This window comes from Phascolarctos cinereus, unplaced genomic scaffold (assembly GCF_003287225.1).
Source record: "Phascolarctos cinereus isolate Bilbo 61053 unplaced genomic scaffold, phaCin_HiC Scaffold_3;HRSCAF=262, whole genome shotgun sequence".
Lineage (NCBI taxonomy): Eukaryota > Metazoa > Chordata > Mammalia > Diprotodontia > Phascolarctidae > Phascolarctos > Phascolarctos cinereus.
Window position 1 is genome coordinate 24,543,287 of NW_027555736.1, and position 20,098 is coordinate 24,563,384.

General features: G+C 45.2%; 1 protein-coding gene across 1 annotated transcript; it reads left to right on the top strand.

The window, feature by feature from the left end:
• The first annotated feature begins 13,394 nt into the window (after window positions 1-13,394).
• ADO (2-aminoethanethiol dioxygenase) lies at window positions 13,395-14,704 on the top strand. Its single transcript, XM_020998181.2, has one exon. It carries the CDS (start codon window positions 13,757-13,759, stop codon window positions 14,612-14,614), a length of 858 nt encoding a protein of 285 aa, XP_020853840.1. The 5' UTR covers window positions 13,395-13,756; the 3' UTR covers window positions 14,615-14,704.
• Window positions 14,705-20,098: the final 5,394 nt, after the last annotated feature.

A 20,098-nucleotide genomic window follows, 5' to 3' on the forward strand; every position in this document is an offset into this window, starting at 1 on the left:
AGATGGGGAGTCTCAAGATAAAAAATTGCAAATCAATGTTCATCTTCCAGTCATAAGAGATATTCTGATCACACATTTAACATTTTGGTTAAATAGTAAGTATTACCTTTCATTGAACTACTTTTTAACCTGACATCATGCAGCAAGATGGAAACTAGCTAATGCCTTGTTTTCCAATGGGGGGCTTGGTTTCCCAGTTCTACCATAATACTTAAAGGTACAATACAGTTTTGACATGAGTTTTATATACAGTCAAGGTTCTACAAGTTCTAAGGGGATCAGGTGGTAGTGGATGCTATTCAAAATCTATTTCAGATGGAAGTCTGAGGAGCTCCCAAAGATCACCTTAGGGTGATCTAAGCTTTTCCAATACTTCAAAAAAAACAAAGGAATCAATCAGTCAGCAAGCATTTCTTAAGTACCAACAAAGACAAATTTTAGTCTTGCCCAGAAGGAGCTGAAATGAGATAAACAGAATATAAATACAACGTAATTGGGAAGGGAACATCAGGAGGTGAGAGGAGGGCCAAACACTCGGGCAAAGGCACAGAGACTGCAGTTGGAAGGTCATGTGTGAGGAGCCACAAGAAGACCACACTGGCTAAGCCACAAAGTAAACAAAGGAGAATAAGGTACCCTGGCCCTGGAAAGGCTGAATGAATGGAGCCAGCTTGTGAAGGGCTCAGTGTTCCAAACAGAGGAGTTTGGAGCAGACCTGGGAGGCAATGGGTCTTTTGCTTTTTTAGATACTGGACTGTATGAAAATTTTGCTTTCTTCTGAATTTGTTTTATAGAGAATAGATCCTCAGTGTGAAGGATGAATTGGTGAGGAGAGGGCCTTGAGGCCAGACTATGGCAATACTCGGATAGAGGCGATGAGGACCTGAACCCTCGGCAGGGGCCACATGAGCAGAGAAGAGGGAACAGATGTGAAAGGTAGCATAGAGGCACAATGACTGAGTGGAGAATGACGGCAACACTGTGAACCACAGTGACTAAGAGCATGGTGGAGCTGTGGACAAAAATCAAGAGGTCTGAAAGACCAGAGGTTTGGGGAGCAGATAAAGAGTTCAGTTTGGGACATGCTAAGTTAAAGATGCCCAAAGGGCATTCGGTTCAAAATGTCCAGTCGGTACCGTGGAGCTAAGGCTCAGGAGAGAGATGAGGTCTAGCAGTCATCTGATGATCATTAAACCCATGGAATCTGAGGATATCACTGAGAGGTGTAGACAGAGAAGAGAAAAGGGCACATATCAGAGCCTTAGAAGAGACCCACAAATAGTGGGGGTGGTCTAGTTAATGATGCAGAAAAGGAGGTACAACAGAATTCACCAAAGAGGAGGAAAAAGCAAGAGCAGCATCATAGAAACCAGAGAGGACAGAGGATCAGGCAGAAGAGCTTGGACGACAGTCAAAGACTACCATTAAGAAGAAGGATGAGGAGAAGGCTAAGAGAAACACTGTTGGATCTGACAATTAAGAGCTCATCACTAACTCTGGAGAAAACGGCTTCAGCTGAGTGATGAGGTCAGAAGCCAGAGTTGCAAAGGGTTGAAGAATAAAAAGAGAGGAAGTAGAAAGTAGACACCTTTTCCTAGAAGTCTGGCTGTGAAAGCAAGAACCAGAAGACATCTGTGTAAGGGAACAGCAGAATCAAGGTAAGGTGTTCTAAGGAGGAAGGAGACCAAGTGTGTAGGCATCAGCAAAAGAAAAAGAGATCAAAATTGAAGAATGTAGAGAAGAGGGACAATTGTGGGGAAAGATGACTGACAGAAAAGGATGAGATCAAGCTACAGGTAGACAGGAGAAGGGTCAACTCTTCATCAGAGACTAAAGCAAGAAAGAATGGGAGATGATGCCAAGGGGTTTTCAGATGCAAAGGAGAGAATATAATTCCACACTATACATTAATACCATATTAACAGCCTTAAAAGTCTGACAAATGCTCGAGAAAAGGAGGTTCTTGAGTTCTTCTTTGGGGATGCTAATTCTGTCTCCACACTTCAAAGTTCCTCTGCCCCTTTCCCCTTCCTTCTTTCCTATTCCTCTCCTTAATCCCAAAATGGCAGATGAGTGGAAAAGAGCTGTGGATGAATATCACCCCTCTCCCTTTCAATTTCTCATTGCACTTGGCCTGGCTCTCCTTTGCTTTTATTCCATTTTGTCTCTATCACACTGATATCTGTCCACGTCATGTCCCACAGTCCCCAGTCCCCAACTGGATTGTAAGCTATTTCAGGATGAAAAGGTTGAGGGTGAGGGGGCATCTTTTTTTTTTTAATCTTTGTGCACCCAGTGCCTAATACAGTGGCTTGCATGTAGTAAAGACTTAATAAATATTCATTCAATTGAACGGAAACCAGTCTTGCGATTTCCTACTACCTCCCCAACCTGAAGTCCTAAATTTCAATAATAATGAAAGTTGTTCTTCAAAAAGCAAAGGAAGCTTATTTAGTTAAGGGCTCTCACCTATTAAACTGGACTCCTTTTGGGACCTCCCTCGTTTAAGAGTACTTAAGAGCTGATGACAGGCATGTCAGGAAAGCCAGGCTCTTTGGGGGCAGTTTCATCTTCCTGTGGTCTAAGCTAAGCCTTAGAAAAAGAGGGCCAAATGGCAGAGGGGGAAGAACACTGGGTTTGGGGCCAAAGGACCCATCCCTCATTATCTCTGTGTGACCTTGGGTAAATCACTTCACCAACCTGGGTCTGGGCTTCCTCAGCTGAAGAATGAGGAGGCTGGACTGGAGATCTTCTGAGGACCCCTCCAGCTTCAGATCTATGACCTGATCCGCCAGGGAAGGGCAGCTAAGGAATGATTCTTTTCTAGATTTACCCACAAACTAAGTCTGTTGTACTATAAATAAGTCATTACCATGGTTTGAGCAAATTTAAAGCGCACATGTGGGGAGACAGGGGAAGAGGGTGGGTATTTTATGCCTTTAAATTAACCTAAGTCTATGAAAAATAAATCCCATGACATCATATGATCATTCAATGGCTCTCTGGGTTCCTGGATCTAGCATCTGGGTCTTAACACTTGCAGAGTTTGTTATGATGACATTGACTGCTACTGTGAAGACCTAATCAGTCCAGCAGTTACCGAGTAATGACAGCAAAGGCCCATAAAAAGAGGAGAAATTGGTATCCTCAAAACTTCTTAATTGCCTGGACGTCCATTCTCGGCTAATCATGGCTGATCATCTAATTGAACCAAGTCCTTCTACTGTAGGTTTATTATTTTATGATGCAGGGATATTGGTTGTTAGTTCTTCCAAAAGTCAGGCTAAAATGCATAGACCCTACTCTGCACCAGGCCTTATATTAGGCACTGGAAATACAAGACAAAAAAGGACACACTCCTGATCCTTATTCTTTTCCTCAAATAACTTGAGAAGTATAAAAACTGGGAAAAATCAAAAGGGAAAATATTTGTCAAGTGCTTAACAGAGAGCAGGCACTACATAAAGGCTGGCTAACATCAGCTGTAAGTAACTTATCCAACAGAACGTAAGCTCCTCAGAACTGGGATTGTTTTGGTTTTGTATTCCCAAAGCCTGGCGCACAGTAGGTGCTGAATAAATACTTACGAACTCAAGGAAAAGAGGTTTTGCTTTGCCCAGAGACAGTTCATGACACTCTCAACATATAGCAAGTCTCCACTAAAAAACCTACTACAACCTACCTTAAGAAACAGGGTCATTTCACGGAGAAGACAATATATACTTAATGTGTTTTCACTAGATTCTGGGAAAATCAACATCAAAGAATCACAAAATGTCCAAGCTGGAAGAGGCCTCAGCCAAGTAAGAGCAAACAAAGATGGCGACACAGGAGAATTTCATACATACGTGTGTGTTTGTGTGCATTTTTTTTTAATTGATTGTACCTTCTTATAGTATTTTTAAGACTAAAGAAAACTGTCTACTGCTTTTTAGGATCTGTGGTATTTTTCAATATGAACTAATTTAATTACTTAAATTCATAGCTATAGAATTATAAAATTCTTGAAACTGATTTTTTAAAAACTGAAAATAGCCAAAGATATCATATAGTCCAATGTCCTCATCTGACAAATGAGGAAACTGAGGGCTAGAGAAGTTGATCCTTCAGTCACACTACTGGTCAGCAGCAGTATTCACATTAGAACCCAGACCTCCTGACTCCCCTGTCTGGTACTTTTCTGTACATAGTACATGAATTCCATTGATATTCACACTATGATAATCAAATGCAATAGAAAGAAGACACATTTTACATACCAAAGTGTTCCTGCCGCTATACTTGCAAACTGCACTGTTGTTCCTCATATTTTCATAACACTTTAGGCCTAGAAAACTGGAGCAGAGGATATTTCAAAGTAAATACCCAAGGCAGCAGAGTTTGATTTTTTTTTTACTTCAGTTAGAATTATTTCAGGGATACTCACGTAAAAATGTTCCATTTAAAGCCACTATTACATAACCTCTGACTTATTTTATTCGGATCACCATAGATAATGGATAAATTAAGTTCCTATTAGCATAATCAGGAGAACAGGGCAATCCTGGTATAAAATCAAGAAGACAGCAAGGCCTAGCAGGGGCTAGAAATGGCTCTAAAGACCTCTCCCCATCTCCAAGGACGCTTAAAGGCAGTACGGAATTGCAGAGGGAACTGAGACTTCAGGGTCAGAATTCTGTAAATTGACCCTTAAGTTGCAGCTGTAAAACAGACGGTGTTAACAGAAGGGTTTTCCCAGTGTCCGTGTTCACCTGGGGGCTGTGTTTCTAGGCAAGGGATCTTCTCAAAGTTGCCCGGGGGTCTTAGGCATGGAACACACCACGAACAAGAGAGCTAAGACCATCATGAGGTCTCTAACAGCTGCATCCTTGTAAACACTGCTGGTTTCCTGGTTTGACCTCTGGGAAACCCGTCCTCACCTGTTTGCCCAGTTATCCTTTCTATTCTCACTACTCTAGGCCTAAAGTATCACAAAGGCATGAGAAATCACCCAGTCTGTTAGCAAGAGGGCTTTGGTACAGAAAACGTAGCTTTTTTCCCCCTTATTTCTATCGTTTCTGTTGAGAGCTTGACAATCACAAGGCATTGGATCCTTACGGTCCTTTAGTTCTGAGGATTAGAGAGATATATTATTTACTGTGCATTCCATAAATCAGAAAGATAGGAAAGCCAAGGTAATTTAATTCTCCAAAAGGCTCAGCAATTAAATTGGATACTAACTACCCAACATTCTCTTCTCAGATACCAGACATTTCCACCAATAATTTCACTCTAAGGAATTTTCCCCTCACTACTTCCCCTGGTAATATAAAGACGGCTTCCCCCCCCCCCCATAGTTGCCACAACATCATAGTAGGGAGTTCCTTCACAATTCACCTGCCCTGGCCACTTTCAGGCTTCCTACAAGAAGCAGCCAAACAACATACCACCCAACTCTTCTCTGCCCATCATAAAAGGGGCAGCCCAATTCTCTCCTTTAACTGCCTGCTGAAGCTGAATGTCAACTGTTTCACCATTTGTGATTCAACTCGATTAATTAAATTAAATATAAAGCAAAAAGAAAAAAAATCTCTCCTAGCCATGAGGGAAGGACAGATGGGAAAGCGGGGGAGGTGGAGAGAGATGGCTGATGTCTTCTGGAGGGAAAAGAAAAAACAAGAAGCACAAAACAGGGAAAAAAATAAAGTTAATTAAGAGAAGTAAAGGGTGTTTGAATTTAATTTACAGTTCAAAACTATTTATGGCTGTATAATTGTTGCATTGCTTAACAGGAAGGAGAGAAGGGAAGCCTCCCTAATACTAAACTGGGTGGGTCATTCAGATTCAACAAAGAGTTATTAAGTACCTACTGAGTACCAAGCTCTGTGCTGGGCACTGGGGAAGATAGAAATTTTAGATAAGATGAAACCCCTCTTGGGGCTTCCAGCAGAGAGAAGGTATGTCAACAGCCAATCGTACTACAAAATAGCATTACACAATGGTACTGTGTTTATACCTCTTAGCACTCATGTAAATACCTTAGAGGTCAAGGCGTCTAATAAGTGCAGGGAGTAGGAGGTAGGTGTGGGGGAACTGAGAAGGAGAAGCAATGACTGAATTGGCAGTGCTGGACTTCAAAGAGTTTATAGGAATCCAAAGAGCTGAACCAGGAGAGTAGGACAGTCTAGGCATAAGGAACCATTTGCACAAAGGTACAAGGTATGGAAATTAGGAGAACGTAAAGGGGATCACAAGCAATCCAGTTTAACATAATGAACGTGTGGCCAAGAGGAGTAACTGTAAGTCTGGAAAAGTAGGCTTATGGATTTAGAGCTGGAAGGAAACCTAGAGACCTCCCCCTAACCCAAGCCACTTATTTTACAGATGAGGAAACTGAGGCATTGAGAGGTGAAGTGGCTTGCCCAAAGTCACACAGTGGCTGAGCCAGATCTGAACCCAGGTACTGACTCAAAATCCAGCACACCTTCCACTTTCCCTACACAATATGAGGCCTTGAATGAAAGCTAAAGAGTTTGAAGTTTACCCATTATTAAAAGGAAGGCACCGAAGAAGAGATTTTTCCCTATAAATACATAAGGGAGATTAGTCTGACAGCAGGGTAAGGAAGAAATTGGAGAAAAAAGAGAAGAAAGGTGGTGGGAAGACTTGTTAGAAATTCAGGAGTACGATAATGAAAGTCTGTTGCTAAGGTGGTGGCAATGGAAAAAGAAAAAAGCCAAATTTGATCCCCGTTACAGAGGGAGAACTGACAGGGCTCGATAACTCACTGGATGTGAGTAATAGCAGAGAAGGAGGAGCCAAAAATAAACTGAAAGTTTCCAGCCTAGGGAAGCAGGTGAACAGATGTGCACCTGACGAGAAGGGCAGGCACAAGCAGCCAGAGACAGACATTGGGAGGCCTAGCCCAGGAACGAGGACTTCAGATTCATCTTCACAAGGAGCCTCAATCACATCTACCACTGGCGTCTGCGTGGCTTTCATTCTACTCCCCAATTTATGAGTGGGACTGATGAACACACAGGCATGCTCTCCCTGGCTTTCTCCCCCGAACTTTGTTGTGCTTCATTCACCCTTCTTCTCTGCCTTCTCTCCAAAGCTGGAAGCGTGGGACAGGTGGGGATAGAAAGAACCCTAGTAGGTCTTTCCAACCCCACCCTCCTGCCCCACTTCAAATACAGACCTTTGGACTTGTACCAGTATAGTTCATCACTAGGAGGTAACCACCCAAACAAGGCATTGCATTTTACTGCTAGACTTTGCTACTTACGCTGCCTAAATCTGATCCTTATTTTTAAGCTTACTGAATTTAATAGCTTATAAGTCAATATCAGACTTCTGAAATTCCCATCTGAGAAGGAAGAGGCTCCAGAGATCACTTCATCTAACATAGGAGTGGGGAACCGGTGGCCTCGAGGCCACATGTGGCCCTCTTAAGCCCTCAAGCTCTGCCCTTTGACTGAATCCAAACTTCACAGAACAAATCTCCTTAATAAAAGGATTTGTTCTGTAAAACTTGGACTCAAAGGGCCATACCCAAGGACCTAGAAGTCACATATGGCCTCGAGGCCTCAGGTTCCTCACCGAAATCTAACCCATACCCAAATAGGAATGTCCCACTTATCAGTGTGTTAACAAGTGTCCAACTAGCCTATGCTTGAGAGTCACCTCCAAGGAGGGGCAAGTCACTACTTCCCAAAGCAGCCCATCTTATTACTTTGGGATAGTTTAGTTAGGAAGATTTTTCTTACATCAAGTCAAAATTTGCTTGTCTGCAGCTGTCACTTGCTGCTCCAAATTCTGTTTTCTAAGCCCAAGCAAAATAAAAGTAATCCCTTTCCCATATGCACCCATAAAACTACATTTTATATACCAAAGACTTCTCAGAAGAAGGGCAGTTCTTCAAATGCCTGATGGCAGTTAATCTGCATGGGGGAGGGTGGGGAAAGATACACTCCCAACTCCCATTAGCAGGTTTTCTTTAGTCCAACATCCCTGGTTCCCTCAATTAATCCTTTCTCTATGTATGTTCTAGTCTGCTATGTCCTTTCCAAAAGGACACCCCAAATGGAATGCATTCAATCAATCAACGTACAAGCATTTATTAACATTTACTAGAGGCCAGGCACTTCACTAAGTGCAGGAGAGACAAAAAAAGAAGCAAAAACATTTTGCTAGAAGAGACATGTACATAACCAGGTACATAAAAGATCCAAACATGTAATACTCCAAGTTCAATCTGATTTGAGCAGGGTGTAAGGGGCTGCCCCCTCCCTTGGTCTGGACTTTGTGCCTTTAATAATGCAAACTAAGATCAATTTAGCATTAGGTGGGCTGCCATATCACACTGCTGACTCACCCTTACTCTACAATACATTAAAGCTCGTCACTAAAAAAAAGTCAAAGTAATAACTGTTTAAGCAAAGAAGATTAGGATGTAAGCACGTGGACAAAAAAAATAAATGGGGAGAAAGCCATTCACATTTGAATTGTCTGGGTTCTTTTTGGCCCAAATTGTCCATTAGACACTAGATTCTCTACCCTGGACTACGGGATCTGGCTTCTTCAGGATCCTGACAAAAGTGCTTCTCTGAAAGAATAAAGACACTGGTATCTTCTCTTTAGAACTGGAAGGGTCCTTACAGATTAATCTCACTTAAATGAGGAAATTAAAATAGAATGAGATCATCATTTGCCCAAGTTTGCAATTAGTAGCAGAGCTGAAAACAGAGCCCAGGCCTTTTCTCTGTCTGTTTCGGCTCCTAAAAACTCAATTTATAGTCTACCATGATAATCATACAAAACACCTAAAACTTGGAACTGGTCAGGCAAAAGGATTTCTGTAACCATGACATTTTATTATTATAAATACTGATTATAAATTAGTACTTTAAAAAAAAAAGGTTCTGCTCGTCTAACTATGTTCCATTTCATTGTAAAAAAAAAAAAGTCAGCCAGAGCAAAGCTGACTGGGCCTTGGCACATGAGGACTCCCAAGGAATCTAAAGGTGAGAAAATTGGAACCTTCTCTCTCACTGAAAAGGGGGGAAAAATCACTTACTGGTAAGAGTTCACAAACATCAATCTACTTCTAATCACTTTATGGAGAACTTGGTGTTCCCAGTAGAGCTTGCTAGATCAAATGAATTTTAAGAAAGGATTTGAATGAGTTAGCAGCTTGACTGGTGAAAATCGGAAAATTAGCCCGAAATAAGAAAAGGCGGGGCCAGGGTAAAAAGATGGAGGAAAGAAGCTAGACAATAATCTTGTAAAGAATGAAGAGCACATAAGAGAGTAGGTGGAGGTGGGAAAAGAGATGTAGGCTGGGGGCTATTCCAGTCCTCCCCAGTTCCTGGATAATTAAGCAACTATAAGAAAATCTCAGCTTTTCTCATGTGCTTCCCCCATTGCTCAATGTAATCCTTCAACGCGGGCGGAAGGTGGCATTAATTTCTATCAGTATTACCTATCACCATGTAACTGTCAGCTTGTGAAACAGAAAATGGAGGGGGAATAAATATAGTTTATAGGCATAAAAGACTTCAGAGGGAATAGCGCACAGCTGTCTGTTCTCATCTCTTCCCTCCGTGGTTTTCCCACTATGTGTTTTCCTGACTCTAGTAATCCCTTCCATGTCTTCTTCTTCCCTTCCCAGAACATTCCTAGGGTTCCCTCCTACTCAGCAGCAGCTGAACGTGGTGGAGGCTGGAGTGAGGAGGAAATCGGTAGTAATACCAGCCCACTCCATCTGCAAAGGAAGCCCCACCATGATCCAGGTTCTGTGAAGGGGCTTCCTGTTTCCCCAGAGGTCGGTTATGTCGGGGCAGGTGCTGAGAAGAACAAGCCCCAGTATTCAGTAGCTTCTTCTGTTTTATTATGAAACCCTTTCACACATTCCATGGCCTGACAGAGTCGAGAAATACTCATGAATGACCATGGAGAGAGAAGAAAGCAGTGTCAATGGAAGAGAAAAAGTATCTCAAATTCTCATTTCCTTCATACCCCAAAGGCAGGGTTTGGCTTCAGGAAAGGTGCACCAGAAATAAATGTTTGTTGGAGTAAACGAAAGTAGTCAAAATCCATTCTCAAGTTGGACTAAGTAGGCTTTAAGCAGGCTGTTTTTTTTTTTTTTTTTTGTGAGGACGCCTGCTGAGGAGACCCCAGGGCAATGAAAGGAGAAGCTGCCTGAGGGCAGACTGCTACTTATTTCTCCAGCTACTTCTCTCCACATCTCGGGGCAGCAGTGTGCTACACAAAGGAGACTTCATATATGTCTGCCCAGTGAATTTTTCAAACAGGTAAAACAGATGAAGAGGCTATTCTTTTTCTTTATAAGAATATTCATTTTGTAAAGAGATTTGTCATCTTAGGGCTTCACTGAATGTACTTGTGCATTTATTAAAACCACTCCCCTGGCTAGCAACTTTTCAGCAACATGCCGATTTAATGAAGTGACCCTGAATTAAGAACCTGGCACCCAAACGCTTTTGTAAAGAGGATCTTTGTAGGGCACTTCCTCCAAGTGACCTGGGTTATAAATATGCATTTTTCAGGTTTGGTTTACATACGGAAAGGCACATCTGTTTTCACAGGATTTGACCTCTAGAATTCATTCCCCAAAGACAGGGAGGACTCTACTGTGTTCAAAAGACACACCTACTCAATTAATCTCAAAGAAAGCTTCCCTAAATCCTGCTGCTCCTCTCAAGTTACCAGTCCATCTCTCTATCCTTCCAGTTCTTGTGGAAAAAAAAAAAAGGCAGTGCCTTCGCAAGTCACTTACTCATTCCTGGCTCTTTACAATTTGATCTCTGAACCTCCTCCCACCCCTATTACTCTAACTGAAGCTTTCCAGTGACCTCTTCCTTAATCCTCATTCTTCTGGACCTGGCTGCTCCACTATACATCACTGAATACTTCCTCCTTAACACTTTCTCCTTTTGCCTTTCCTAACATCGAAGTCTCACAGTTCCCCTGCAGCCTATCTTACCTTCTACGCTAGGATTGTTTAACACTTCTCAAACACATTTTTCTAGAATGTTTTTATTTTTTAATTACATATTTAAAAAATATTTTTAAAATAATTTTTGAGCTCCAAATTTCATCCCTGCCCCACCCTTGAGAAGGCAAACACTTTGATACAGAGTGTAAGCGTGCAGTCATGCAAAACATTTCCATATCAGCCATGTTGCAAAAGAGAACACAGACCCAAAAAAATGAAAAGAAAGTACAGAAAGAGTATGCTTCAATCTGCGTTCAGACTCCATCAGTTCTTTGTCTGGAGGTCGATGGCATTTTTCATAACTCCTTCAGAATTGTCTTGGATTATTGTATTGCTAAGAATAGTTAAGTCATTCACAGTTGATCATCCCACAGTATTTGTTACTGTATACAATGATCTCCTGGCTCTGCTCAGTTCAGTATGCATCAGTTCATATAAATCCTCCCAGGTTTTTCTGAACTCAAACACATTTGAGCTTCTCAAACCATTGTACTAATGTATAGTAGAAAGGAAACTTTGAGATCCCTTCCTCCACCACCTACAGCAACTCTTCCCATCCTTTAAAGCCCAGCAATACCATCTTCTCCCACCTAGCAGAAATAATCTTGCCCTCTCTCCTCTGGATTATTTTAGAACTTTATATCTCTCTTAGGCTTCCTCTTATCTCCCTATGCCATGTTACTTATTTGTGTGTTTTAACTGCTCTATTAGATGATAAACTCTTTGAAGCAAGGATGTCCACTCATCTTTATACTCCCAACCCCCTCCTTCCCCACCCCAGCCCCTCCCAAAGGTACTAGCATGGAGCTCTGTAAACTCAATAAATGCTTTTATTTTAAATGACTGAAATGAGGAGTGTTGCTGGGGTTGCAGTCAGTTAATAAAGTTCATGTGACTATGAATAACCAAGCAACCATATTCATGGAAGGCCAGATTGAGTCATTTGATCATGGCACAGTACTAAGGAGGTAGTGGATCTGATCTCTGTAGGGAGCAATTCGGATTTCTGTTTCAGTGTACCCTACCCCTATTTGACTCTGATCACAAGGAAACCTAGGTGTGAATGTGCAACGATGTATCATAAATCTACCATTCTCTAATCAAGGCAGCAGGGTTTTGTGGAAAGAGGGCAGGCAAGGGAATGAGAAGACTGGAATTCAAGTCCTGTCTCAACATCGTTGTGCCGCCTAGAAACTTTCCAGCTCCAGGACACAGGAGGACTAAATCTGGGGGGCTGGGTGGGAGGCAGGTGGTGGAAGCAGAGAGTTGCTGGGACCCAGGTTGGGGATTCTGGATTATAAAACCGAGGGCAGTGAACAACCTCATAGAGATTATCAAATTCAACTGCCTTACTTTTACAGGCCAGAAACTCTAAGGCCCCCAAAAGCGAAGGTTGTTTATCCAGGATCACACCGGTTAAGTCTGCATTCTGACCAGATCAGTGACAAGGGGCTAGGGAGTGCGATGTCCTGGGGTGCAAACATACCCACCGGCTCTGCTACCACCTTTGGTGTCTTCGGACAGGCCAGGCGCACCCCCCGGGCCTCGGCCACTCACCTGTAAAGGGGGGGGGCTCTGCCCAGGAGCTCAGCCCCCTACCCCCACCCACCTGCCCGGGGCCTCACAATCCCTGGCGTCCTCCCAAGCTCTCCACACAGTGCCCGGCATACAGGAAGCGCCTAATAAATGCCGGTGGACCAGACTCTCCAGCCCACCCCGAGAGCACTGGCCTCTGCACACCGTTGCCTGGGGGCAGACTGGCAGCTCCCCGTGGCCAGACAGTTTGTTCTCTGCACTCCCAGCGCCTAGAGCTGTGCCAGGCACACAACAGGCGCTTAATAAAGTCTACTGACCGCCAAACTAGAATGTAAGCTCCTTGAGGGCTACTGGCATCCAGGAGGCGATTACTAGATCCTCGAAGACGAGCACAATTGATGTCGCGTGGCTTGCCTCCTCGATGGGTGGGGGAGGGGCTGGGAGAGAATTTGGAACTCAACATTTTTTAAGGTGATTGTTAAAATAAAGTATACTTAAAAACTTGTAGGTGGATAGTCCAGTCAGTAGGGCCTCCGTAGAAAGCAGTGACCTGTGAGACGAGTGTGGGGTCCCCGGCCTTTCTGTCCCACCCCCACTCCCAGGCCAGAGAGCCTCCCACAAGTTCCCGGAGCGAAGGCGACCCTAGGGCAGTTGACACAACCAGCATCGGGAGGTCACTCACCCTCCGGCCTTTTTCTTTTCCCGGCCACCCCCGCGCCGTCTCACCCAGCCGCCCGCCGGAAGTGCGTGTCTGACGGCGCCGCGCGGGGCGAACTGGGAGTTGTAGTCGCTCTCCCCTCCTCGGGCGAGGACCTGGACCGCTCGCGGACTGAGCGCTCTGGGGCTTCTCCTCCAAGTCCCCGTTCTGGGAGGGGCGGGGGGGGGCGGAGGACTACAAGTCCCAGCAGGCGCCGCGGAGTCGCGGGGCAGACACACGCGTCTAGAGGTCGGCCCGAGTCCGCTGGCCCTGGGGCGGCATGAATGGAGTAACGGGAGCGAGGTGAAAGGGAGGGCCCGCTCGCCCCCCGACCCCCGCCCCCAACCCCGCTCCTTCGCCCAGTGCCGGCTCGCCCCTCTCCCGCGGCTCGGGGGTCCCTGGTGCGCGTGCGCTCGCGCGTGCGGGGCGGCGCTCGTGTGGGAGCCGTTGAGGCCGTTGCGGCGCGGAGGCTGCGGCGGCGGAGGCGGCGGCGGCTCGGGCGGCCGGCGGGCCCCGGCGGCGGCATGCCGCGGGACAACATGGCCACGCTAATCCAGCGCATCGCCCGGCAGGCGCGGCTGACCTTCCGCCGCGGCGGGGGCGGGGGCGGGGCGCCCGAGGCGGGCTTCCCCGAGAACCTGCAGCAGCTGCAGCAGCTGCTGAGCCAACTCCGCGCCGAGGACCTGAACATCAGCCCGCGGCGGGCCGCGCTGCCCTCGCCCCCGCCGGCGCGGCCGCCGCACCTGCCGCCCGTCACCTACATGCACATCTGCGAGACGGCCGAGTTCAGCCTGGGCGTGTTCCTGCTCAAGAGCGGCACGTCCATCCCGCTGCACGACCACCCGGGCATGCACGGCGTGCTCAAGGTGCTCTACGGCACGCTGCGCATCAGCTGCCTGGACCCGCTGCCGGGGGAGGGCCCGGGGGCACCGGGGGAGGGCCCGCAGCAGCAGCAGCAGCAGCCGCTGCCGCCGCCGCAGGCCCCCGCCGCCCCGCCCCGTTTCGACCCCCCGCTGCGGCCCGGCCAGCGAGCCGTGGTGCGCCGGGCCCTGCTGCGCTCCCGCGCCGAGTACACAGAGGCCAGCGCGCCGTGCCTGCTCAGTCCGCACCGAGACAACCTGCACCAGATCGACGCCGTGGACGGGCCCGCCGCCTTCCTGGACATCCTCGCCCCGCCCTACGACCCGGACGACGGCCGAGACTGCCACTACTACCGGCTGCTGGAGCTCGCCGTGCCGGCCGGGCCCCCGGACGCCGGCCTCGGTTGCGGGCCGGCCGCGCCGCTGCCGGTGCCCCGGGAGGTGTGGCTGCTCGAGACGCCCCAGGCGGCCGATTTCTGGTGCGAGGGCGAGCCCTACCCGGGCCCCAAGGTCACGCCGTGAGCGGGGCTCCCCTGGGACCCCCCCCAATCCTCTGCTTCCCAGGGGCGGGGAAGGGGAAAGGGGGAGGAGCTCGGCGCTTCCATCCAAAAGCCATAATGAATGTGCTTCCTCCCCCTCCCCCGAAGACCCATTTCCCGGAATAGAAAAGTCACCCAGTAACTGGTTTGCCGCCCCATTTGTTCGTGTCTCTCCATCCCCGGGACTTCGGCCCTAACGGAGTGATCGTCTGTGTGCATGACCCCTCCGGTTTGAATCCTCTGGATCCGGGTGTCTGGGAAGGGGAGACTGGCCGTAACTGGGCGGAGGACTCTCCTGCCGTATGAAGTGTTCAAACCAAGGTGCAAGTAAATTAGCTGCGAAAGCAAATTCCTATTTTTTTCTCCTTTTTTTAAAGAGATGGGGTGAAACCAATATAACTAACTATGCATGCCTATGGACGGGATATTTCCTCTTTATGGGACTTGTAGGACTAGCAGCCAGCCACTCTTCCTTAGCCTGGACAACACCTGCTCGCCTGGGCTGACAGGCCAAGGAATGGTGCAGGCTGCCAAGGGACCCCTTGGAAGACTTAGGCCTATTCCTCCAACGTGTGCTTGGGAAAAGACTATAATCCCCTTCCTCTTGATCCTCTTTCTCTGTTTCTAAAAGACGTATTTTGGGTAATTCTGCATTTCCAAATCCATCCCAGGACGTGGAAGAGCTACATTTTTTATGCTTCCAGGCAGTTGAATGTAAACCTCCACTCCCCACCCCGAGCCTGCAGTTAAATTTCATATCCCCTACTTCCAACAATTTCCTGCCAAAGCTGAGAAAATTAATATGGTGACAAATGGTTCACTTTCCCTCCAAGACTTGTAATCAAGTGATCTCATGTGCCAGTGAACTGGGTCTTCCAGCTGTGTTGCTGATGTGTTCAGTGATGTCGTTGTTAGCAGCACGGTGCCAGGAGCTCTCCAAGGAAGAATGGCTAGGAGGAGGCCTAGCTCCAACTTCACCAGACCCAGGAGAGTTTTCCCATGTTTGCAGGGTGCAGATGATAGGGCTGAGAGAACAGAGTAGAGGACACTTTGTCATCGAAGGCACTAAGTGTTGGACCAAACCCTCCCCAGCCCCCTGTTAATTAACAGTCAATATCTTGGGTTAGGGAGATTTTGGTTGGTTTATTACGTATTTTTTTTTAACCTAGACTACTGAGCATCTTCACTTTGTATACAGATGTTTGAGACAATTTGCTTCAGACTTATGGAGCCCTTATTGTTTTTCTCTTTATACTATTTATAGAATTTGCTTTTTCATAAAATTTTTAATAAAAATGAGTTGTAGTAATAAACTCCTTAAAATTTGCCCAGCTGTCGTGTAAGCAATCTTGATTTGACTTGCCCATGTGGGGATGTGTGAGTTCCAACCTTTCTAATAAGGGAAAATATTTTGCAGTTGGTGAAAGATGTTCATCCTGCAGGAAAACTATGTGCCTATACCTCCTTATGCACACTGGGCAACAGAGGCCCCGGTGCTGGGGATCTTTTGATTCCTTGCTTTTACAGAAGAATAAATGAATAAATTCCACAAGGGAGCCTTTTAATTTTATTTTGTAAATGCCTGCTGAATTTATGACATACCGCTGTTGTGGTATTACTGGTAGACACACATCCCCATGTCTTCTTTTCCATGTGTACTAACAAAATGTGGTTGGGGGAGGTAGGGTTATGTTCAGATGTTTTCATCGTAGTCTGATATCCTAGTGTGTGTGATTTAATACACCTTTAGACAATTCGGGGCAGCTCTTTACCTAGCTCAGAAAGCTCAAATATTAAATACAAAAAATGCTATATATGCAACTCAGTTTACTTACAAAAGCATTAATATAAAATGTGTTCATTTCCCCCCCCCAACACAGTGATGAATGTATTATGGTATGGTTATGGCATACCTACTTTTGGAAATACATTGTAGAATAGAAGCAATTAACTTCGATAAAGTATTACTTGTAATTTATGTGAAGTTTTACAGTAATACAGCTGATTCTATCAAGCTGACTTTTGCTAACTCTGCAGTGGGACAGTAATGTAGGCGAGTTCTACCTTATTCTTCAGAATTCCATTCAGAAAATGAATAATAAGGTTCTCAGACAAGCAGCAGCTTTTGGAAAAGCTTAAGGTGCTTTTCAAAAGTTTTGCTGAAATCGCCATTGACCGGAAAAGGAACAGTCTCCCTTGTTTGGGGTTTTCATTGGATTATTCTACCAGATGGTCACCACTTGCCTTGGGTTCTCTGAGCAGTGCATTAAAGGAGAGGTCAGCAGTGATGACAACAAAACGCACCTTTTCTAGAGCTCACTAGGACTTGAGCAGGCCGTTGAGGAAGAGAATCCCTCCCTGCTCGAAGGCTTCAGGACCAGGGAGCAAAGGGCCAAAGGATTCAGCTGGCCCCTTGATGCACTTAACTGAGTCCAGATGCTGCTGTGTCAAGCTCCCTCCATCACACGGACTGCATAACAACCAGACAGAGAGATGGCTTAATGTGGTGTTTCAGACAGCACCTACTCCTAAAAACATAGGGTGTTTTCTTGTTTATTAAAATATAAGAGACTACTGAGCACACTGAAATGAATCATTAAACTTTTTCTGTTTAATACAAAACTGCAATAATTTCCTCTTACAGGTGAGAAGTACTCCGTGTAAATGTTTTTGATGCTCTTTTTTCCCCCTTGAGTAGTAACTTTTTAATAAGTATGCTTTGCATGGATTAAAATGTTGCCTGCGTTGCTATTTATTAATGAAAGTGCTAGTGTATTCAAGTAGCCTGCGTGTTCACAATAGAGTAGATTCCTTGCACATTACATTGAGAGCTGTAACTTCCTTGAGTCCACATGTTTTATCCCTTCTTTTACATTCGTTTCCCTTAAAGCTGCCTTAGCCACGTCTCGGCTTTGGAAGAATCCAGTCTTTGCTGATCCATTCCCAGTGGTTCTGGAACTTGTACTAGTTCTGCTGCCCAGAGAGGCAGCAATGGATGTTTAACTGAGAACCTCAAACAGCAGAAGGGTGATACTACCCAACTTGAATGATCTAGGAACAAGAACTTGGAGAGTCCAAGCATTTCAAGGAACAGGTGACAGACTAGAGTGCTGATTATTTAGAATACACTGAGGCATCTGGTGTCAAACACAGAAACTGTTTGCTAAGTAAGCCCAGCGTAGATTCTGCTGCTTCTGATGGGACCATTTGGAGTTTCTGGATTTAAGTGTTAGAATAAGTGTTCACTGTATCTTTTGGAAAATAGAGGTGTAAAATGTTCAACTTGTACGTTTTAGTTGCTTATTAGATTGCCTAGACCAAGGGGTTCTTAACCTTTTTTGTGTCTTAGATTCCTCAGAATAATGTTTTTGAATGTGTAAGATACATAATATTACAAAGGAAACCAATTATATTGAATTAACAAAAAAAAAATTTAAGTTCATGGACACCAGCTTAAGAACCCTTAGCATATACCATGAATGATTATGTGGAAAACCATTTCTCCTGCCCAAGTAATAGCAACTTCAGCAAACACATGTAATGGATCCTTCAAGCTCTATGTAGCTTTAAGACGTCAGATGGAAAGCAGCTGAAACTTCAATTTAAAAGCACAATATTTGCCTCAACAGACAAAACTCTTTTTCTATTTAACAAGAAATCTGTGTATCATTGAAGAAAGAAACTGGCTTAGGTTTCTTCATCTTCTTGTATTTCATTTTGTGCTGCACTTGTTCAGGGACCATTCAGCCTCTTAGCATCTCCAGCAGCACAGTATGCTTAATGCTGACCATCCTCCCCCACTCCCTCTCCCCATTTCCCCTGAAATGGCCATCAGCTGGCGTACTAGTGTGACTATTTACATGCCGGTTTAATGTCTTCCCTTTTCCCCAGCTGTTGGGATGCAGAAATAAAGGAGTGTACTGGTGTCAACTCTTCAAAGCTTTTGAGTTTCTTTAATGGGTGGGTTTTCCATGCGTGCTGAACCATCTCCTGAGCATTAGGAACCTCCAAGGTGTTACAGTCTGGAAGCTACTTTTTAATAAGTATATCCCAGTAGCAACAGGAACACATCAGCAGTCATATTCAATAAAACATTTACAGGTTGGCAAAAAAAAATCATCTTTAAATGTGATCTTTAAAAGCTAAATAGAATCCAAAATCCAAGGAAGGGTTACATGCTCTCATGAAAGCCAAATCCAAATGTGATTCAAGATAGTGACCAGGTAGATTGTAATTAGAAAATTTGAAAAAGTGCCTTGGGGGGGGGGCCTTGAAGTATAGTCTCAAAAAAAGCTCAATGACAAAAAAATTAAAAGTAGTACCAATTTGTTTGGAGTAGCTAGGTAGTGAAGTGGATAGAGCACCAGCCCTGCATTCAAGAGGACCTGAGTCCAAATCTGAATTCAGACACATAACACTAGCTGTGTGACCCTGGGCAAATCACTTAACCCCTTCACCTAGCCAAAAAAATTTTTAAAAAAAAGTATCAAAAAGCTCAACGAGTCTGATGTGGTGTTGGAATCACCTCTGTGATTTTTTTTTACCTATTTGCAAATTTTTAAGTTTGTGTGCCCTAATTATTTGGTGAAATCATAGCAGACTCATTTTGTAGTCCTAAATTAGTTGTAGAAAAAGCACGCCTTAATTTCAGGAAGAACAAAGGCAGGTTAGAACTACCAAGGAGGCAAGAGAAACGGGGGGCCAGGAGGCAGAGTGCAGAGGCGGCAGGTAGGCTTCAGTTGCCTCTCCTGCTCGGAAAGTATTCCACGTACAGGTTACCCTCCCAGCCACCAGGGGAATGACACGGACTCGTCCTGGGGTCCTGAGGAGGCCTCCCAGCGAGGGAGGGCACAATGGGAAACCGTGTCAAAGCACTGGGTGGCGAGACTGGTTTGTACGAAGTCTCTGACTCCCATCCATCCTCTCAGAAGTGCAGTGAAGATGGACGAAAAAGGTGAATGCGAATTATTTGGCAGATACTGGGCGCAGACTTGGACCAGCGATGGTAGAGTCCTTGACCAAATTACTTGTTTGTGAAAACGTACTGTAAACTGAGATTTTGGGAAATGGGAGTTGTATTTAAAATTCACTAGGAAGTCCCCAATCCAAAAAACCCTGCGGTGAATCCTTTTGAATGGCAAAGAGTCCTTTAGCAATATGAATAACACTCCTAATGGGTTCAAATCTTGGTTTTATTTTTTTTGTGGTTTTCTTAAACGCGCACACCTGTAATATCCTCTGGGTACTAATTACTTTGCTACTCCTCCCAGAGCCCCATTAACCTATATGACCTTGGGCCAGTCAGCCTTTCTGGAGCCTCCATCTTCCTCCTCTACCACTGCAATAGGACCAGACAATGTAATTAATTGGTGAACTGAAAGACGGAGAGAAATGAGTCCTGGGGTAATTCCTGTGGCAGCCCACTGATGCTGTCACCAGCAGTGTCTGAGCGCATTGTGATCTGAAT

Bases quoted from the DNA above. Each gene is read 5' to 3' on its own strand.
- ADO (XM_020998181.2), top strand. From the start codon at position 13,757: ATGCCGCGGGACAACATGGCCACGCTAATCCAGCGCATCGCCCGGCAG.